Raw genomic sequence first — 22,648 nt, 5'->3', positions numbered from 1 at the left:
TTTTGGTCCCTCTCTTCAAAAATCCTTTATATTGACTGAAAATAACAATTTAAAATCATAAGTATCATTATTCTAAACATATTGTCAATTTATTAATAAAAATGTCCTTAAATATTGCCTAAAAATAAGTATAAATATGGCAATATCAGTAAGTCCATCAGAAGTCAGAGTTTGGACCAAGGGCATGTTTGGGGCTTAGGTAGGGCCCAGATGAAGAGTTAGGCCCAATTTAGAAATTAGGCCATTAGTGGGCCATTGGTGGACTTAGGAGGATTAGTTGGATTTGGACCTTGAGTGAGAGAGTCCAAATTTAGAAAAGGGGTAATTTGGTCAATTTACCCTTAGTAGTATCCTCAGTTTCTTATTATGTACTATTATATAGAGTCGGCCCGGGAGACGTGGGAGCATCAAGCAGATATTACCTCACTCGAGTGTTCAACAGCCAGGTTGAGAGGTGAGTTTTCCTCCAGTAAGAACGGGTCTAAGGTGTCACACCCCAAAACCAAGAACGGCGGAAACGTTCCGGGGTGGAGGACGTCTTGTGAAGTATCATAACAGTGTAAAGTAGTAAACAAGCAACAACATCATCCACTGCATTAAAAGTAAAGTTTTAATACATGTGTGTTCTTTCATAATGTACAACAATAAAATGAATAATCAAAATAAGATGAGTCTTGTCTGTGCTCCGTCTTCTCAAAACCTTGTCATCGTACCTGTCTAACTGGTGAGCTGAGAATACAAGTTATTTTGAAAGCGAATATCAGCCTAAAGCTGGTGAATTCATAAGTATTTAAGTGGCATTGTCTTGTTTTGGAAAGCTGTTATGAATGCCATGTAAATCTTTAAATGAAACAGTTGATATAAGTATGAAAAACCCTAGAAAATCTCATATTTCCTACTAGTATGAAACGTAGTCTTCTACCAAGACCCGAATGTTTTGTTATGATAATGATAGTTTTTCCTTCTTTTTGACTATTACAAATAGTACTTAGTCTAACTCATCGTTTATGTGAATGTATCACAAAATAAAGTAATAGGAAAAGAATATAATGGTCTTCTACCAAGACCCGAATGTTTTGCTATGATAATGATAGTTTTTCCTTCTTTTTGACTATTACAAACAGTACTTAGTCTAACTCATCGTTTATGTGAATGTATCACAAAATAAAGTAATAGGAAAAATATAATCATGTAAGTGTTATCCTTTTGTATTAGGATTAACACGACATCGCGATTTGCGAAATGTATAACCTTTGAACATCCGTAGATTGTTCAATTTTCCTCTGTAGCTACAGCAGGTGGGAGGAAGGGTTAGTCCCATAAGGTACTCCTAATATAAGTATTAACCGTAGGCATCCGTAGATGTTCGTCAACCTCTATGGCGAGTAGTAGGCCCAAGGAATGGTTAGTCCCGTAAAGGTACTCCTAATATAAGAAATAACCATAGGCATTCGTAGATGTTCATCAACCACTGGTGCTAACAGCTGGGCTTCGGAATGGTTAGTCCTGTCTAGATATCCCGTTGAACTGGGATAGGCAGGACAATTTACACAGAAGGTACTAATAAATCATCCTAATGAATCGAGGTACAAGTATCCATGTAAATGTATACAGGAAAATGTATCTACGTAAAGGTACTCATGTAATGTATTCATGTAAGGTACTCATGTAATGTATTCATGTAATGTATTCATGTAAGGTACTCATGTAATGTATTCATGTAAGGTACTCATGTAATGTATTCATGTAAGGTACTTATGTAAGTGTATCCATGTAACATGTAATGTATAGTGTAGACTCATGAATGAACTGACTCTGATGTAATTCCTTGTAATAGGAATAATGTTATGTATCTCCTAACTATCCCTATAATAGTTAACTGGAAGGTAATTGATTATCCAAACAGGTTTATACACCCTTGCTACACAAGAGTGTGGGAAACTGAATGAAGGATGAAAACTATAACATCAATACATATAAAAGAACATAAGTGTATAGATATAGATTTGTTCAAGAAGGTAAAAATGGTTTTGTAAGACATCTAAGAGTTTTGAACAATAATTAACAATGACTTGATGTAATTTTAATAAACATTTCAAATGTAATACTTTTGCTATCAAGTTATTTTTAAGATATAAAACCATTTAATGCATCACATTTTGTAGTATGTGAAATCTGCTGAATGAAAACACAGTTATAAATACATATGATTGATTTAATAACATGTTGTTTTCTACCTGTATTCCCCCTCCCCTCCCCCCCCCCCCCCCCCCATTAAAGCATTTAAAATCATTTAAAACATTGATTAAGGTGTATGAACTCACCTGTAGATGGTGGTTTGGATGTACTGAATGATGTAGGGTAGCTAGGTGACAAATGAAGACTTGTTCACACTCAATGATCCTAGTTAACATATAATCACACATATATGTATCCAATTATACTTTAAACTACTAATTGACAAAGTTAAGACATCCTAAGTCATGTAAAACACCTTATTTAGGTGCTACAAGTCATAAGGGTTACATCTAAGTGCTAAAGGACCTTGCTATAGTGTTTGGGGTTCAAGGGTAAACTCCCTTGGAGTTTACGGTTTTCATGACTTTGACCTAATGAGTTTACGGTCGTAAACTCCTCTTTTTTTTACCATAAGTTGTTTTGAGGTTTTGCAAGTCCTTTGAAGCATTTCTACTTGGTGGTTTGGCCTTTGGAAGAGATTAGGGCATCATTACACTCCTTTGAGGAGTTTACGGCCTCATGGTCATTTCTCTTTGGGTTTACTACCTTAAACTCATGAGTTTACTACCTTAAACCCATAAGTTTGGTATTTTGGGGTTTTCAAGTCCTTAGCTCAATCATGGCAATAGTCTAGGTTAGATTTAGACATAAGGAATAACCATTGGACTTTTATGGGACTTTTATGCACTTTTTGGGGTGTTCACGGTTTTGGGAGATCCCCAAACCGTAAACACATAAAAATGGAAGTATTTGGTGCTTTTTGTGTGATAAACTCATCAAGGAAGAAGCTAGACAAGTCCCTAAGGAATGGTGAAGCATCTAGGCACCTTAAGGCACCACTTTGCACCATAAATGGTGTTTACGGTTTTGGGAGCCTCCCAAAACCATGAACACCTTGATCTTGGTGTTCTTGGGACTTTTCTTTGATGTTAATATGTAATACAAGCTTAAGAAGACTCAAGGATGGAAGTACTTACTATAAGGAAGCTTGGATTTAGCTAAAAGTCCAAGAACACTTAGTGTGTGTTCTTGGTGTTCTTGGTGTTTTTGGAAATCTAATCAAAACACATAAATGAATGGATGAGTAGATGCACAAACACTAGATTAAGTATTAAACCAACTTGAAATGGTTAGAACACTTACTAGTTGGAAGATCTTGAATTGTTTCTAGTTTGCTACTTGAGAGGTTTTCTTGAGTTTACTCTTTTGGAGTTTACTCTTTTGGGGAGTAAACACATTATAACTAGACTTAGGGAGTAAACTCATGGATAAGCATGAGTTTACGGATTTTGGGATGATTTTTCGACCCAAACAAAATAGTTTGGCTGGGAACTTCTAAGACACGAGGTGTTTGCGGTTTTTAAAAATCAAAACCCGAGACGGCACTTTCTTTCACCCGTTCGTTTAAAAATAATATTAAAATAATCAAACGAACTTTATTTTTCCCAAAAACAAGTAAAAGTGAACTTGACTTATAATATGAAGTGATTGACTTTTAGGGTTTGACCGAATGAAAATTTCGGGTTGTCACATAAGGCACCAATGCCGGCCCGTTTAAGTATTAGAGTATGTCGGGGCGGTCCCGAGAAGTAGTCGTGTATGCTTGATGTCTTTGTGATTCATGCATGTTTATGTGTTATGCGTATGTGTTCCGGACTTCGGTCCGATGTCGGGGCAAGCCCGAGGCAGATTATGTGATTATGTTATGTGTTATGATATTTTTTTTTTGTGTATGTGTCGGGGTAAGCCCGATGTTGGGTTGAGCCCGATGCCGATGCGGTCGGATGTCGGGGTGAGCCCGATGTCGGACAGGAGTCTGATGTCGGGTAAGCCGATGCTGGGATTCGTCCCGATGCAGTAGGAGTAGTCCTAGAGTTATGTTGTTTGTTATATGTATTTTGTATGGTATGTGGTAGTTTGGGGGAGCTCGCTAAGCTTTGTGCTTAAAGTTTCAATTTTGGTTTTAGGTACTTCAGCGAGTAAAGGGAAGGGCTCGAGCTGATGGCATTACATACACTACTGATGAACAGCATGGGAGTTTACTCTTATTTTCATTATGAGATTGTTATTTGTTATCAGATTTTATGAGTTTTGAGATACTTGTTTTACAATTTTATTTTATGGCAATGAGATTTATGTTTGATAAATGATTTTAAAAAAAAACAAAATTTTTGGCTCGTATTTTTAGGATGTTTCACATAAGTAGATCAATCAGTATTATGACTTGAGATCACTGATAAATCTTATTTATAAATTCATAACAACGACTGTGAATACAAATATAAGTTACACCTAAAGCATAATAAGTGTAGCTTAACTTATAGAGATTTCTGACAAAAAGTCTGAAAAGTTCGCAGGCACAACTCCGACTTCAATACTTCAAATTGATGAACTCTTCGATGACTCAGAGCTCCTCCAAAATATCCTAATTACAAAGAATTTTTGGACTCAAGAAGTAGAATTTTCAAAGAAAGAGTTCTTGTAGTGTGAGGGAATGAATAGGGGTTGTAACCTATTTGTAGAGCTCCTCCATAAACGTGACGCATTGCTTTCTCCGACTAGTCCACGCTTGCGCCTTCTAGAAGCGTGTGTCGCAGGCGCATGCCGATTTCTAATTTTTCAAAAATTCATATATGTAATGCCCCGTTTATTTAAATAAATTAGTAAATGTAAGCCCCAGACTAATTTGTGAAGAATTTTAAAAGTCAGGGGTCAAAAGTGTAAGTTCGGGATTAAATTGAAAAGGATTTCGGAGGTCAGGGTACGTTTGGTAATATATGGATTTAAATTGAAAGAGATTTCCAAAGCCAGGGTTAAATGGGTAAATAATGGACTCATTTTGAGAGAAAAGAGGATAGGAGGGGTTGATCCTGTTAATATGGAAATAAGTTAGAAAGGCACCGGGTATATATCCTTACGGGAACCCTAGCCCTAAAGAAAAGGTTGCAGCCACCAACCTCTAAGCACCGGTCGCCATTTCCCTTCCCCTTCTTCAACTTGCAGCGCCGCCACCACCCTCCTTTTCCATTCTCCGACGTTGCCACTCCGCCACCGACATGTGTGTTGCTGCTGAGTCGCTGCATTCCAACTGCCTATAGTCGCCGCTCTATCGCCATGTCGGTCAACGAAGAAGCGATGAGCCGCCATGTTGAAGACCGCCATGTTGCTCCGGTATGGTTGAGGACTAGGACCATCGACGGGCGTCGTGGCCGTTGTTGTGTTGGGCGCATCGTCTCCTTGCCGCAGACAATGTTCTCATGTCTTCATTTCATTCAGGCCACTGCTAGCGGTCACTGCCGCCACCAAAAAACCTTCCAATTGCTCCGGTCGTCACCCATCACCGCCTGTCATTGCAAGGGATTGGGTGCGTTTGGGTTGTTGTTTCAGGATCGAATGAAGGTTGGTACGTCTCTTCTGATGGGTGCAAGTCGTGAAGAACCACCATGGCAGCCGGCCATGGTGGTTGTCGCTGTCAACTATGCTGCTGTCGGACCTCCGTGGGCCACCAAGGGGGTGGCTGGAGTTGCTTGCAAGATTATAATGTGGGTGGGTGTATTTTTCGTTGGGTTTGTGTGGTGTGTTTTATTTGGCCGGAAAAAGCCACCGCCGCCACGAGCCACCACTAAGGTGGCTGTGTGTGTGTATGTTAGTTAGTGTGTGTGTGTGTGTGTGTTTGTGTTTTTATCTTTGGATTAAGCATTGTAATTGTAATTTCCAAAAGAATAATGAAAAGAAACTCAAACCACCACCGTAAGGTGATGGCCGCCGCCGTGAGCCGCCATTGACCACCACTACCCGAGGTGGTAGTGGGTGGTGCCCTATAAGCAAAACCCTAATGGACCTAGCCAAAATCCTAATGGGCTTAAAGATTAATTTTGGGCCTATTAGGCCATGTTTGGGTGGAAAACCCCTAACTGGAAGTATTTGGGCCTTGGACTTATTTGGGCCCACTTTTGAGCCATTGGGATTGGATTGTGTATTAAGCCCAAATTATTCCATATCATTTATCTAGTAGATTAAAGGACTTAATGGATTAAGTCATTAACGGGTTAAGTAGGAAACTTAACCCTAATTGTCATTTTATGTAAAACCCTAATTTCACTTGGACTTTGAGTTGGGCCTTTCTATTGGGCTTTGACAATTGGGATGATAATGGACCATCCAATAACAAGCAATTGGGCTTAGAATAATTTAATGGTCCTAGAGTAAGACCCATGTGAGGGATTGGGCCTAATTTGGAAAATTGGGCCATAATCTGGGCCTTGATGATTATAAGATGTTGGACTATGAGAATGTCAAGTGTTGGACCAAGAATGAATGATTGGGCCTTTGATCAAGACCATGTAGAGACTTGGGCCCAATTGGGAAATTGGGCCATAATTGGGCGTTGGTCCATTATTAGACTTTTGGGCCTTGGGCTTGAGTCAAGCTAAGATAGGGGTAAAGTAGTCTTTTACCCCAAGCATAGACTTATGGTTACGAGTTGGAAACTAATTATTAATTGGGGTAAAGTAGTCATCCAACAGTTATGGTTTTGTCAGCGGGACTTTAGCAGTGTGAGGTGAGTTTCCTTCCAGTAGGAACGGGTCTATGGCCACAATGCCGGCCCGTTTAGATAACAGTAGTTCCGGACTGCGGTCCGATGCCGGGTGGTCCCGAGAAATAGTTCAGTATGCTTGATGTCTTTGTGATTCAGGCATGTCTATGTGTTATGTGTTCCGGACTGCGGTCCGATGCAGTATGCAGTATATGTGTTATTGTTATATGTTATGATTATGTTATGCTATGTTCAGTCAGTTCCGGACTTCGGTCCGATGCAGTGGGCAAGGCCCTAGTTAGTTCCAGACTTCGGTCTGATGCAGTGGGCAAGGCCCTAGTTAGTTTCGGACTTCGGTCTGATGCAGTGGGCAAGGCCTTAGTTAGTTCCAGACTTTGGTCCGATGTAGTGGGCAAGGCCCTATTCAGTTCCGGACTTCGGTCCGATGCAGTGGGCAAGGCCCAGTATGTGCTTTATATGTTATTGTATGGTATGTTGTAGTTTGGGGGAGATCACTAAGCTTCGTGGTTACAGTTTCAGTTTTGGTTTCAGCTACTTCAGCTAGCAAGGGGAAGGGCTCGGGATGATGGCATGGCACACACCACAGTTTTAGCCTAGGAGTTAGACTCTGATATTTTTGACATGATCTTGACATCATTTTTGATATGAGACATATTTTATGACATTTTGAGATACACGACTTATGGTTTTCTTATATGATATTTGGATATTATGGTTTTAATAATGTTTTCAAATGAAATTTTTGGCTTGTATTTTTGGGATGTTTCAATATATTTCTCATACGATCTTCATTTTCGACGTTCTTTATATCCACACATAGCTATCGACGAGTAATACAACTTTCATTTAGACTTCGTTGGCTAATTCTCATTTATTTTTAATTTTATATTTTTAAATGGCTTAGAGTGTTAAAACCCGTATAAAAATCATAACTCTTTCATACGAATTTCTTTCTCGACTGACTTTATATCGACGGAATCTTCATACGAAGTTATATTTGACGTTCTTTATATGCACGAGTTCTCTTTTACGATTACTATGACTTTTGTTATATATCTTAGGCTAATAGGCATCCTATCTCCGATTCACCTTTTTATGACACGCATAGTTGTGTCGGATTGATCGCGGAACTACGAAAAAATGAGTATCGGTCAATAGTCTTAATAGAGGGTAGAAAGAGAGGCAGCCGACAACTGCTTAGGTAACCCAATATTCTTCCATTTTTGCAGTACCATGGGTACAAAGTAGTGTAGCCGCCAGTACCGCCTTGAACCACTCCCCATAAATCGTCAACTCAAAGCACTATTTCACCATAATTTAAAAATGTTTTATTCTTACAAAGCTTTTCTCAACACGATATAAAACCATAAGACTATGCAGTATGGGCCAAACGAGAAGCAACGGGGATGAGGTGGCACGCCTCAATGGCGTCGTGACGAGGGGAACACCGCCCCCCCTACTCGTTTTTGCTCGTCGAGGTTGAATCTCGTTGTCGTCGCGACTGGATGAAACGCACAAATTTTAAACGTTTTCAAACGTTTAAAATGGCAACGGTATAAAAAAATTAACTATTAACAAAAAAATCATTTACCCTATAAATACCTACCATTTTATAAAAAATGTCACACAATTTCTCTTTTCCTCTCTACATAGTTTCAATTATCTTCAAAAAAAATATGGACCTTTTCGACTCGTCCGATGATTCAGATGACGATATTTTCTTCAGGATGATGTATCATTATTACACTACCGACCTGTTACAACCAGACCCAGCCCCGCTACTAACAAAACGTGCGATGTTAAATAGAAATCACGAGGAAGGACACGAACATCTATATCGCGATTACTTTGCGGATAATTGTGTATACAGGGCGAAGGATTTCAAAAGAAGATTTCGTTTGAGTAGGGATGTGATCTTACGAATCGCCAACGCCTTGGAAAGCCGGTATCGCTTCTTTACTATACTTTTATACAAAATAAATAAAAATGTACTACATGTTTCTTTAATTTTACAACATATGCAATATATTTTTAAGCTGTAGTTAATTTATGTTTAGGTATGAATTTTTTCAGTTAAGATATGATGCTAGAGGTAGACGAGGGTTTACAACGTTGCAGAAATGTGTTGCGGCCATTCTTTTGATGGCTATGGGGGAGTCACCCGACACCATGGACGACTATATGAGAATGTCCAAAAGAACCGTAAGGGAGAGTTTGTATACATTGTCAAGGGGTGTTGTTGAAACTTTTGGGGACGTGTATTTGCGAAACCTTCGTTGCATGATTTGCAAGAATTGTATGCGGTGCATGAAGAACGTCATGGGCTTCCCGGAATGATCGGAAGCATTGATTGCACACACTGAAAATGGAAAAATTGTCCGGTAGCATGGAAAGGGCAATACGCAAGTGGTCATCACGGATCACCTTCGTTGGTTTTAGAGGTTGTTGCTTCTCAAGATTTATGGATTTGGCATGCATTTTTTGGGGTTGCGGGTTCCAACAATGACGTCAACGTTCTTGATCAATCGCCAATATTCGACGATCTTTTGAATGGAAAGACCCGTGATGCTCCTTTCACGGTGAATGGAAACGAATACAAATATGGGTATTACCTTACAGATGGAATATATCCTCAGTATTCCACATTCGTGAAGGCATTCCGCCACCCAGTTGAAAAACGAGACAAATTTTTTAAAAGAAGACAAGAAGGAGTACGTAAGGATGTGGAACGTGCTTTTGGAGTGCTGAAGGCGAAGTGGCATATAGTCGGACATGCAGCACGACCATTGGATTTAGAAATTCTATGATATATCATGTATGCATTTGTGATAATGTATAACATGGTAGTAGAAGATAAAGGGCGAAATATTGCACACTATATCCCAACGGAGCCCAGACACGTTCAGTTTCAACCTGAAACAGCAGATTATTTGCATCGCGTTGTTGACATTCAAGACGCAAACAGACAACTTCGAGAAGACTTGGTGGATTATATCTTCTATGGTAACAATAACAATAATGAATAGCGTTGTATTTTTTTTTTTTTTTTGAATTTGGATGTAATTTTTTTGTTTCTTTTTAATTTGAATGTTATTGTGTAATTTAATCTCTATGTTAATTTTAATCTTTAAAAATTATTTTATGTTATTTATAATTTTTAAACATTATGTTTTATTTATTATGTTATATTTAAAAAAATATTTGTCTAAATTAAAAAAAAAATCAAAAAAATAAAATAAAATACATTATAAAATGGAAAAAAAAGTTTGTGTCATAACAAGATACAACATAGTTATCATGGCACCAAAATAGTATTACATCTACTTGGTCCATACATATCTAGTGCTCTGAACCCTCTTTCAAAAACAAGGTTCACCCTGACCCGGTGCAACATTCTAATATTCTAACTGAAATAGAATAAAAATAGTGACGATGCATCCACAAGAAAACTTAAAATATCTTATCTTGGCTAATTATTTCATTGTTTGTTTTATAAAAACGGAAAAATATATAGTATCGCTTAGAAGAAGTGAGGAGAATAAAAACTTAATATGTGAATTCTGAACTTAGTTTCAAACTTTCAACATAACCCAATCCATGATTTAAAGTTGTAAAGCATTACAATTACTTGAAACAAAAATACACTTAAACTCATCACATATTGATTCTTACTTAATTTAGAAATCTTAGAGGGCTAGGGTTGACAGTAGCATATGATAAAACCTCCGGATCACTCTCGAAAATCTCCATTTCTTCCGAACTCAACGAGACTACAGCTTCCACACCACCACCCTTCTTCACTTCATTCAAAGAGACAATCCTCGAGCATCCAGGATTCATATGATAGAACCATATCGGCTTTCCCCATCCGAAATCCATCTCATAGATTCCGGTATTCAACAAGCTGGTAGCAAAAAGGCAGTTTTCTTCGTTCATCACTTCGATCAAATCGTTTATTATCTTCTGAAAACCAATGAATGTCTGGTGCCCCTTTTCACGTTTTAAAGATTCAACGTAACCTGAATCCAGTTTGGATATGGATTTTCTCACTTCATCGATCATGGTCGCCAGATCCGGTTGTTTGTTCGGAAAGCAGATCGCATTCCCTGCACTGATAACGTTTCCGATCAACTCAGTCGGCAATGGCGGCGAAGCCCTTTTCCGTAGATTCACGAATGTGAACAAAGCGTGAGGTGAATCCGGGTTAAATCGTCGAACAGTGGAGGCGGCTTTGGCAGCAGCCTTCCACACGACGGCGGCCGTGACCTCTGTGCGAGTTGGCCCACGTAACGCCGGTGCAACAGGTTGCTCCTTGAGGGAAGCCAACGCCATGGAATCAAACACGAATCGTTTTGTACAAGGCAATTTCGTACTCCATAACTTGGAAGGCCATTGTTTTATGAATGGGTTATTCGGGAAGATGTCAGAGGCCACAAGACATGGTGGAATTATCTGCGATGAACCTGATCTGGCGGCTGTAGCCCATGCTTTCATGAACGTGAAATACGTAGTTCCATCGAAGATCTTGTGTGATAAGCTCGTGCAAAGACCAATCCCACCACAATTGAAAACATTCACCTGAACACTTATAACAAAGTTCCCTAATGAAGATTCGGTTGTGATACTCGGGTGTTTTGGAATCAATTCTTTCAGTTTCTGATCATCAGGTTGATGGAGGAATTCTTGGAGAGTTTGATTGACTCGGGCTTCAACGAAATAGACACCTTTATCGTTACAATCAATGCTAAATATGTCAACGATTTCACCAGCAAAAGGATAGTATTGTGTTAGAAGCTCAGATAAGGATTCCTTCAGACGCCCTGATCTTGTTGCTATGACGTCTGAAACAGAAGTGTTGTCAGTGTTGGGAAGAAATAGGATCGTAGGGGTGTTGGAATCGAAAAACATTTGATCGATAATGGATAAATTGAATGTTCTTAAATGATTTGGAGTTGGATAAGCTGGTTTGATGCTTCCTATTGAGATTATCTCAAGATCGACTCTTTTGGTAATATTGTTTTCATCATCAAACCTGCATGAGGAGTCATGAGTAGTATAATGGTGACGGAAGGTTGAAGATGAAAGAGTGGACATGGATGGGTTTGGTGTATGTGAGAAGCGAGAATGGAGTAAGTATTGTGGTGCAGAGAGGGTCCTCTTCAAGTACGATCTCATCATCATCATGTTGATTCGGTTGATGTTACAATTAATATGAGAAATCTCGAGGGTTTTGGGTATATATGTTAAGGATAACCTATATATATATGTCCAACTTCATTTTAATACTGCTATATAGGCTGCACATCCATGAATAAACTACGTGAAATCGGGACAACTTAAAGAGTTAAAGTTCAGCACGTGATGGTACACTTGTATTTTGTTTATATTTCATAATTAATATAATATATTAACATTCTTTGTTTAATAATTACTAATAAATAAGGACCACATAAAATACTTTCTAATAAAATGTTTTGTTTGATAATCTCTATAGGTTTGGATATATTGGAATAGGAACCGGCACCAATTAGGAACTAGATATGTAATTCGGTTCTAGTTGATTATATATTTACTAAGAGAAATGTAACAGCCCGAAATCTCAGGTATTGTTTAATTATGTTTTTGGGGTGAGTTAAGAGGGGACTCGGCGAGTTGGAGCCTAGACTCGCCGAGTAGGATCGCAGACTTGGTCGCGGGTCCGCGACTGGACTCGACGAGTCCAGATATGGACTCGGCGAGTCGACGTTGTTCAGCAGAAACCCTAACCGTTCGGTTTTGGATCGTATATAATGCTCTTATATGCCGTCATTGTCCGTCTTTAGTCGATTGAGAGGAACCCTAAACGGCTGTGGGCATCTAGAGCAAGATTGGAGGATATTAGGGCTTGAAGAAATTGTTGGGCAAGGAGGAGAAGGGTTTTGGCTAAAGGAACAGCAAGGGATTCGAGTTCTGCGGTTTGGAGACACAGAGAGGGCATATTCCAGGTAATATTTCGGATTCCTTTATGTTATTTTGATGTGTATACGAATCTAGGGTTTATGAAACCCATTTAGTGATTAGATGGGTTATTATGTTATTACCCAGACGTTCATACCCCAGTAATAAGGTGTTTAGAAGTCCAGAAAGTCCCATGATTGTATATCTCAGGACCATACGTAATTCAGGAAGCAGTTGATCGTCTGCATGGCATGGACTCGCCGAGTTGTTCTTCAGACTCGGCGAGTAGCTTGAAGATTTACTGGGACTCGCCGAGTTGTTCTTCAGACTCGGCGAGTGGAGTCGGGGTGGCCCCGCGATTCTTCCAGGAGTAACTCGTCGGGTCGAGGAGGATACTCGACGAGTAGATAAGGAATCTCAGAAAGTTGGAGGACGTCTAGACTCGCCGAGTCACCATGGTACTCGCCGAGTCCGGTCGAGTTGACCGTTGACCGTTGACCAGAGTTGACCTAAGTCTGACTTCTTAGGGATAGTCACACTTAGAAGATATAAGTATTAATGAGATATGTGATGTTATAGGGAGGTTGTAGCTCGTCGGTTGTGCACGAGTCATTTCGGGATTTGCTAGCGTTCAGCCTTTACGAGGTGAGTCTTCTCACTATACTGTACCCGGAAGGGTTTGACTGTGTGACCGGAAGGTCGGATATGATATGTGATATGTATGCTATATGTGGTAAGTTATTTGTTATATGTGCTATGTATGTTATGGGCCGGAAGGCGATTATATTATGGGCCGGAAGGCAATATGTTTTGGGCCGGAAGGCGATATGTTGTGTGATGGACCGGAAGGTCGGCGTGGGTAGGACCGGAAGGTTTACCCAGCAGGGACGGAAGTCCCCTGAGACACATGGACCGGAAGGTCAGGGCCTGGAAAGGCGTATGTGCGTAAGTTGTATATTGGGGAACTCACTAAGCATTTATGCTTACAGTTGTTGTGCAATATGTTTCAGGTACTAGCGAGGACCGTGGGAAGGCGCCGGCGTGATCGATACACACTGAAGAATGCTTTTATGATCTTGGGGTTTTGGATTATTTGTATTTGACAGAATACTTAAACTATTTATGCCTTGTGTTGAATGGAAATAAATATATTTTTGAAATAAAAAAAAAATTGGTTTGAAAATTTGTGTTGTTACAATTGGTATCAGAGCCTTGGTTTGAGGGATTCGGGTGCACCTTCGGGAGTAACTGAACTCAAACCGAGGATTTGAGGAAAACTTTTTAAATAAAGGCATAAACTTTTGTAAATGGTTTCGTGGTAAGCAAGAAAGAAGCAGTGTGTACGATCAGTCAGCGCCCGAACGGTAAAGATCCCCAAAATACTTTACAATATTATATGATATGAATTGTTATGCATGCTAGAAGACTAGGTATCCATGATAGGACTAGAGTGGCCTGATTTGTGATGCCTTAGTCTAGGGAAATTTGCCTATATGAGATGCGTTGCTAGCATGCGGGTAGATAGTGCATATCAGCAGTAGAGTACTCACTATCCGGAGTTTGGGGAGGAGGACTTGGGATGAACACTGATGCGGTGTGGTCGGTAGTATTGGGCCCGTACTACCGAGGACACCGGGTCAGTGGGAGACCCAAGTAAGAATCCCTGGATATCGGGGACTGAGTAGGGTTGCGTATCGAGTACGATTATACTCGGAGGAGTCTCTGATAGTTTTATGTTGTATTTCAGAGACATCATGGTTAGACCACGCCACGGAGCGAGTACGAGCGGTGTGAGTGACGAGGATATTCGTCAGATGATTCACGAGGAGGTGGCGGCCGCGATCCGGGCTGAGATCCCGGAGATGTTTGGGTCTATTAAGACCACCCTGATGGAGACATTCGATGAGCGGTACGCCACGTTGACTGAGGCTGCAACCGCTGCAGCTACCGCAGCGGTGGCCGCCGCTAGGCCACAGGGAGGTGACTCGTTGCTGTTCCGAGAGTTCAGCAACACGAAGCCACCGGAGTTCGATGGGACGCAGGATCCGATTGCTGCGATGAGGTGGATCGCGGACATAGAGGGGTGCTTCTACACGTGTTCATGCCCGGAGCACCTGAGGGTACGGTTCGCTTTGAACCAGCTCCGTCTGGGAGCGAAGGACTGGTGGAAGTTCGTGACGGCGAACTTCACTTTGGCAGAGACTACAGCGGTGACATGGGAGGGGTTTACTGCCATGTTCAGGGATGAGTACGTTCCCCCGGTGGAGAGGGAACGATTGGTGCAGGAGTTCTTAACCCTCAAGCAGGGTACTGATTCTGTTGCGGTGATTACGCGGAAGTTTCATGAGAGGGCGATGTTCTGCCCCGAGCTGGTGTCCACTGATCAGGCTCGGATGAGTCGGTACTTGGGAGTGTTGAGGAGGGATATCCGGGAGTTTGTGTCGAACTCCACCTACCATACTTTTGCTGAGCTTCAGGCGAATGCCAGGAAGCGCAAGATCGAGTTGGAGACCCAGGCCAGGGAGGAGGCCGAGTCTCAGCGGGTGGACCGGCGACCGGCTCAGTTCCAGCCGGCAGCCAAGCGGACCAAGTCCGTCGATGCGAGGACGGGAGGTTCGAAGAGCCGCACTTGCGGAAAGTGCGGCAAGGGTCATGAGGGGGCGTGTCGATCTGGTGCTTGCTACAAGTGTGGCAAGGAGGGGCACATTGCTAGGGAGTGTCCCAAGGGATTTACGGTTTGCTTTCATTGCAACCAGACTGGCCATAGGAAGGCCGAGTGCCCTCAGCTTCTTCAGGGATCTGCACCTGCTGCCGGAGCTACTGCGACTCGACCGGTGAAGGCCGAGGCCCCGAGGGCTCGGGGGAGAGCCTTTCAGCTGACTGCGGAGGAGGTCCGCGCTGCGCCCGATGTTGTGGCAGGTATGTTGTAATTCATGTAATTATTTTAATGTCGAGATGTTATGCTTATGTTATTATATGCGTAGGTACTTTTCTTGTGAACTCTGTGCCTGCCTTAGTGTTATTTGACTCGGGTGCGAGTAGGTCCTTTGTGTCCTTAGCCTTTAGTCAGCATATCAGCGTTTGTCGTGAGTCGTTGAGTCGACCTTTGAGAGTTTCTATAGCTGACGAGAAAGTGATTTGTGCCACGGAGGTTCTTCGGGGATGTGTACTAGAGATTTTCGGGGTTGAATTCCCGATTGACCTGATCCCTATTGCGATGGGTGATGTCTGTGTCATCGTAGGCATGGACTGGTTGAGCCGATTCGGCGCTGTCATCGACTGTGAGCGTCAGCTGGTGACCATACGAGACCATAGTGGGGGAGTCCTTTCGGTGTACGGCGAGGGTACCCGTTCGGGATCAGCTTTTTGTTCGGCCGCTAGGGCGAGGCAGTGTCTACAGCAGGGCTGTAAGGGTTTTGTGGCGTATGTGATGGATACGCGGGAGGTTCCCGAGAGACCGAAATCAGTTGAGGAGGTCCCTGTGGTGCGTGAGTTTCCAGATGTTTTCCCCGAGGAGCTGCCGGGAGTACCTCCTGTGAGGCAAGTAGAGTTTGGTATCGATCTGGTTCCGGGGGCCGCGCCTATTGCTAAAGTGCCTTATCGTCTTGCACCTCCAGAGATGCAAGAGTTGTCCTCGCAGCTCCAGGAGCTGTTGGGGAAGGGATTCATTCGGCCGAGCAGCTCGCCGTGAGGAGCACCTATTCTGTTCGTCAAGAAGAAGGATGGTTCACACCGGATGTGTATTGATTACCGGGAGTTGAACAAGTTGACGGTCAAGAACCGTTACCCGTTGCCGAGGATCGATGATTTATTCGATCAGTTGCAGGGAGCAACTTGGTTTTCCAAGATCGATCTGAGGTCAGGGTACCATCAGGTGAGAGTGCGGGAGGAGGATGTCCAGAAGACAGCGTTTAGGACGCGATATGGGCATTATGAGTTTGTGGTGATGCCTTTCGGACTCACCAATGCCCCGGCGGTGTTCATGGATCTCATGAACAGGGTATGCAGACCGATGTTGGATCGGTCAGTGATTGTATTCATCGACGACATTCTGGTGTATTCTAGATCTAGAGAGCAGCATGAGGAGCATTTGAGGGAGGTCCTTGAGGTATTGAGGTCGGAGAAGCTTTATGCAAAGTTCTCCAAATGTGACTTCTGGCTGCGAGAGGTCCAATTTCTAGGACATGTTGTCAATCAGAAAGGGATATTGGTCGATCCGGCCAAGGTTGAGGCGGTAATGAGTTGGGAGGTGCCGAAGTCACCTTCTGAGATCAGGAGCTTCCTGGGGTTGGCAGGGTATTATCGGAGATTCATCAAGGATTTCTCCAAGATCGCAGTGCCACTCACCAGATTGACCCGGAAGGGTGTTGCATTCTCATGGGGGCCCGAGCAGCAGACCTCCTTTGAGACACTTCGCCAGAGGTTGTGCGAAGCCCCGGTATTAGCTCTTCCAGAAGGGATGGAGGGTTTTGTGGTATATTGCGACGCATCGATTTCGGGACTGGGTGCAGTGTTGATGCAGAGGGGTCATGTGATAGCGTATGCGTCGAGGCAGCTGAAGCCTCATGAGGCGAGATATCCCACGCATGATTTAGAGTTGGGAGCAGTAGTGTTCGCTCTCAAGATTTGGCGTCACTACCTGTATGGGGTTCGATGTACGATATACACGGACCATAAGAGCTTGAAGTATTTGATGGATCAACCCAACCTAAATATGCGTCAGAGGAGGTGGTTGGATGTGGTCAAGGATTATGATTGTGAGATCCTGTACCACCCAGGTAAGGCTAATGTGGTAGCTGACGCGTTGAGCCGCAGGGCGGAGAGCACTACATTGCGAGATGTATGCTTGAGACTGACTGTGATGACTCCAGTATTGGATGCTATTCGTGGGGCGCAGGCCGAAGCTGTGCGACCAGAAATGCAGAAGAAAGAGCGGGTCGTGGGATTAATTTCAGAGTTCGTTAAGGATGGGCGAGGGCTTATGACGTTTCAGGGTCGGATTTGGGTACCGTTTGTGGGCGGTACGCGTATTACTTTGATGGAAGAGGCTCATAGATCGAAATTCTCGATCCATCCCGGTGCTACGAAGATGTATTTGGACCTGAGGAAAGAGTATTGGTGGCCCTGTATGAAGAGGGACGTTGCATGGTTCGTCGAGCGGTGCTTGACCTGCCGTAGGGTTAAGGCTGAGCACCAGAGACCGCATGGCAAGTTACAGCCATTGGAGATCCCCGAGTGGAAGTGGGAGCAGATCACTATGGATTTCATCACCAAATTGCCGAGAACTGCCAGGGGAGTTGATGCAATTTGGGTGATTGTGGATAGGTTGACGAAGAGTGCACACTTCCTTGCCATCAGCGAAAGTTCTTCAGCGGAGAAGTTGGCAGAGATATATGTGAGAGAAGTGGTATCTCGGCATGGGGTGCCGATCTCGATTGTGTCAGACCGTGATGTGCGCTTCACTTCCAGGTTCTGGAAGAAATTCCATGAGGAGCTGGGTACTAAATTGCATTTTAGTACCGCATACCATCCCCAGACAGACGGTCAGAGCGAGCGGACGATTCAGACGCTGGAGGACATGCTCCGAGCGTGTGTGTTAGACTTCGGGGGTAGTTGGGATGCGTATTTACCATTGGCAGAGTTTTCCTACAACAACAGCCATCATTCGAGCATTGGTATGCCACCTTTTGAGCTGTTGTATGGTAGGAGGTGTCGGACCCCCATTTGCTGGGGAGAGGTGGGAGAGAGAGTGATGGGCAGCACGGAGATCGTGCTCCAGACGACAGAGCAGATTCAGCAAGTGAGACAAAGGTTATTGACTGCCCAGAGCCGACAGAAGAGTTATGCAGACAGGCGCCGATCCGAGCTTGAATTTCAGGTCGGCGACTTCGTTCTCCTGAAGGTCTCTCCTTGGAAAGGAGTGATTCGATTCAGGAAGAGGGGCAAATTGGGGCCCCGGTATATTGGGCCATTTCGTGTGATTGCAAGGATAGGCCGGGTAGCCTATTGGTTGGAGTTGCCAGCGGAGTTGGGTCAGATCCACGACACCTTTCATGTGTCGCAGTTGAGGAAGTGCATAGCCGATGAGTCGGCAGTGGTTCCATTGGAGGATGTTCAGGTGGATGCGAGCCTGAATTACGCGGAGAGACCAGTGGCTATCAGAGATCGAAAGATCAAGGTTCTGAGGAACAAGGAGGTACCTCTGGTGTTGGTTCAATGGCAACACCGTAAGGGATCAGAAATGACTTGGGAACCGGAACGCGAGATGCGGGAGCAGCATCCGGAACTATTTGCAGAGTGAGACTTCGAGGGCGAAGTCTAATCCAAGTGGGGGAGAGTTGTAACAGCCCGAAATCTCAGGTATTGTTTAATTATGTTTTTGGGGTGAGTTAAGAGGGGACTCGGCGAGTTGGAGCCTAGACTCGCCGAGTAGGATCGCAGACTTGGTCGCAGGTCCGCGACTGGACTCGACGAGTCCAGATATGGACTCGGCGAGTCGACGCTGTTCAGCAGAAACCCTAACCGTTCGGTTTTGGATCGTATATAATGCTCTTATATGCCGTCATTGTCCGTCTTTAGTCGATTGAGAGGAACCCTAAACGGCTGTGGGCATCTAGAGCAAGATTGGAGGATATTAGGGCTTGAAGAAATTGTTGGGCAAGGAGGAGAAGGGTTTTGGCTAAAGGAACAGCAAGGGATTCGAGTTCTGCGGTTTGGAGACACAGAGAGGGCATATTCCAGGTAATATTTCGGATTCCTTTATGTTATTTTGATGTGTATACGAATCTAGGGTTTATGAAACCCATTTAGTGATTAGATAGGTTATTATGTTATTACCCAGACGTTCATACCCCAGTAATAAGGTGTTTAGAAGTCCAGAAAGTCCCATGATTGTATATCTCGGGACCATACGTAATTCAGGAAGCAGTTGATCGTCTGCATGGCATGGACTCGCCGAGTTGTTCTTCAGACTCGGCGAGTAGCTTGAAGATTTACTGGGACTCGCCGAGTTGTTCTTCAGACTCGGCGAGTGGAGTCGGGGTGGCCCCGCGATTCTTCCAGGAGTAACTCGTCGGGTCGAGGAGGATACTCGACGAGTAGATAAGGAATCTCAGAAAGTTGGAGGACGTCTAGACTCGCCGAGTCGCCATGGTACTCGCCGAGTCCGGTCGAGTTGACCGTTGACCGTTGACCAGAGTTGACCTAAGTCTGACTTCTTAGGGATAGTCACACTTAGAAGATATAAGTATTAATGAGATATGTGATGTTATAGGGAGGTTGTAGCTCGTCGGTTGTGCACGAGTCATTTCGGGATTTGCTAGCGTTCAGCCTTTACGAGGTGAGTCTTCTCACTATACTGTACCCTGAAGGGTTTGACTGTGTGACCGGAAGGTCGGATATGATATGTGATATGTATGCTATATGTGGTAAGTTATTTGTTATATGTGCTATGTATGTTATGGGCCGGAAGGCGATTATATTATGGGCCGGAAGGCAATATGTTTTGGGCCGGAAGGCGATATGTTGTGTGATGGACCGGAAGGTCGGCGTGGGTAGGACCGGAAGGTTTACCCAGCAGGGACGGAAGTCCCCTGAGACACATGGACCGGAAGGTCAGGGCCTGGAAAGGCGTATGTGCGTAAGTTGTATATTGGGGAACTCACTAAGCATTTATGCTTACAGTTGTTGTGCAATATGTTTCAGGTACTAGCGAGGACCATGGGAAGGCGCCGGCGTGATCGATACACACTGAAGAATGCTTTTATGATCTTGGGGTTTTGGATTATTTGTATTTGACAGAATACTTAAACTATTTATGCCTTGTGTTGAATGGAAATAAATATATTTTTGAAATAAAAAAAAAAAAATTGGTTTGAAAATTTGTGTTGTTACAAGAAATTAAATATATTGTTCCTACAAATCTCACCTTCTACCTAATTAAATGATGACATATATAACATTTAATGCTCATTTAATTAAATTTAATAATATTTTGTTAACTAATGTGACACATGTTATCATTTAAATAGATAGGAAAATTTGTAGAAACAAAAAATAAAATGATATTTAATTTCTCATTTACTAAGTATGGTTGACCAAACAAATAAACGATTTTTTTGTTTATGTTTGTTTGTTTAACAATGCATGTTGTTCGATCTTGTTCGTTCATTTATGTTTGTTAAATGAACATAAACAAATGTAAATAAACATACACATTCAAATTAAGAATAGCATCGTCAACATTTTTAATGTGTTGATTGTTTTTAGTAATGCCACTTATGATACTTTTACAAAATCCAAAACTTGTAAAACCTAAATCATTCTTAGAAGATCCTCTTTTACTCTCACCGATTATATACTATGATATATAATGTAATATAGTAATCAAATATAAATGAATGAATGTGACTATTGTTCATGTTCATCCGTTTAACTAAACGGATAAAAATATAATTTATATTCGTTCATTTATTAAATAAATAAATATAAACAAAATTTCCATCAAACAGTTTATTGAATTGGTTCATTCACTGTTCTATAAAAACTTAATTGTTGTTCAAATGCTTTTACGAAATAAAAATAAATAAAAAACATGGATGATATTGAACCTATCAGTCTACAAATTTATCTATCCTAATAAATGAAATCTAAAAATATCACATGCCTCTTTTCTAGCATGTTTCTTTGATACTTGGCACTTTTCTAAGATATAGTTTTTTTAATAAGAAATCAATTTCAGTTCAAATTTTAAAAATAAAAAATCTTATACTAATATCAATTTTGAAATATATGGTATCTATAGATTCAAAATCATATTAAATCTCTAAGGATATCCCTAATGGGGATTTAATGATGAGTTCAGTGGGGAAAAAGTAAGTTCAATACATCAAACTCATCATTTTTGGTGGAGTTCAATGAATTGGGGTTTAATCCCCATTAAGCGTGGCATGCAATTTTTTATTTTTTTTTTCATTTCACTAAATAATTACATCCTACATACATGCACAAGGTATATTTCATTATTTTCTTATTTATAATATTTGTAATTTATTTTGTTTTTTATTCAAATCATCAAGGTATTTTATATTATAATATTCTAAACAAAAAAATATTTAAATCTTAAAAATATTTTCAAACAATAATATATAACAATCTTTAATTAATAATTTTTAATTTGTAACTTTTAATTTCTAATTAATGTAATATTATAGTTTTACAATATTATTTATAAAAAGATATAATTAAATGTTGATGTGGAAATTCACTGAACTTTTAAGAGTTTAATAGAGTGTAGAGTTTAATGGATAAAATGATTTACTTAACGGAATGTTGATGTGGCAATCCGTTAAACTCTTAAAAGTTCAATACATTGGAGATGACCTAAGGTTTTTAATGTATCCAAAGAAATCAATGATATATCATGATTACATTTTTAGCTGACTCTCCATTTAAACTGAATATCAATACACTGCATTTTTTATATTTAATATTTTTATTAGCTATATAATAATTTTTAACTGATTATAACATGATAAAATAAATATATTTTTATTATTAAAAAAAAGACAACCTTTACTTTTGTTTGGATAAGGAAAGATTCTCATAAGAGACACTACGGGCATGTTCGGCACGGGGCGTTTGAGAGCTTCTAACTTCTAGCGTTTGACAAAACGCTCCGTTTTGAACAGAAAACATTGTTTTGCACTACAAGCTTCTAGCGTTTAAAAAAATGGTAACCTTTGGCTTAAACTACGTGGACTAGCTTTAGTCGGCATCTTTTCTCCGGCATGTGTCTCATTTCTTTATTGGTGGATTTATTATTTATTATTTAATATTAGTATATAATATAAAAAGTAATCATTTATAAATATTAGAGTAAATTACAACTTTGGCCATTGTGGTTTGGTCAAATTA

General features: G+C 41.5%; 1 protein-coding gene across 1 annotated transcript; it reads right to left on the bottom strand.

The window, feature by feature from the left end:
- Positions 1-10,366: 10,366 nt before the first annotated feature.
- LOC145093798 (epi-neemfruitin B synthase L1AT-like) lies at positions 10,367-12,053 on the bottom strand. The gene has a single exon (XM_079032039.1). The coding sequence runs from the start codon at positions 11,978-11,980 to the stop codon at positions 10,469-10,471; it is 1,512 nt and encodes a 503-aa protein (XP_078888165.1). The 5' UTR covers positions 11,981-12,053; the 3' UTR covers positions 10,367-10,468.
- Positions 12,054-22,648: the final 10,595 nt, after the last annotated feature.

Source organism: Lactuca serriola, chromosome 3 (assembly GCF_051521515.1).
Source record: "Lactuca serriola cultivar US96UC23 chromosome 3, Lser_US96UC23_V15, whole genome shotgun sequence".
In the NCBI taxonomy this organism is placed as follows: domain Eukaryota; kingdom Viridiplantae; phylum Streptophyta; class Magnoliopsida; order Asterales; family Asteraceae; genus Lactuca; species Lactuca serriola.
This window is presented reverse-complemented; position numbering and strand designations above follow the sequence as displayed.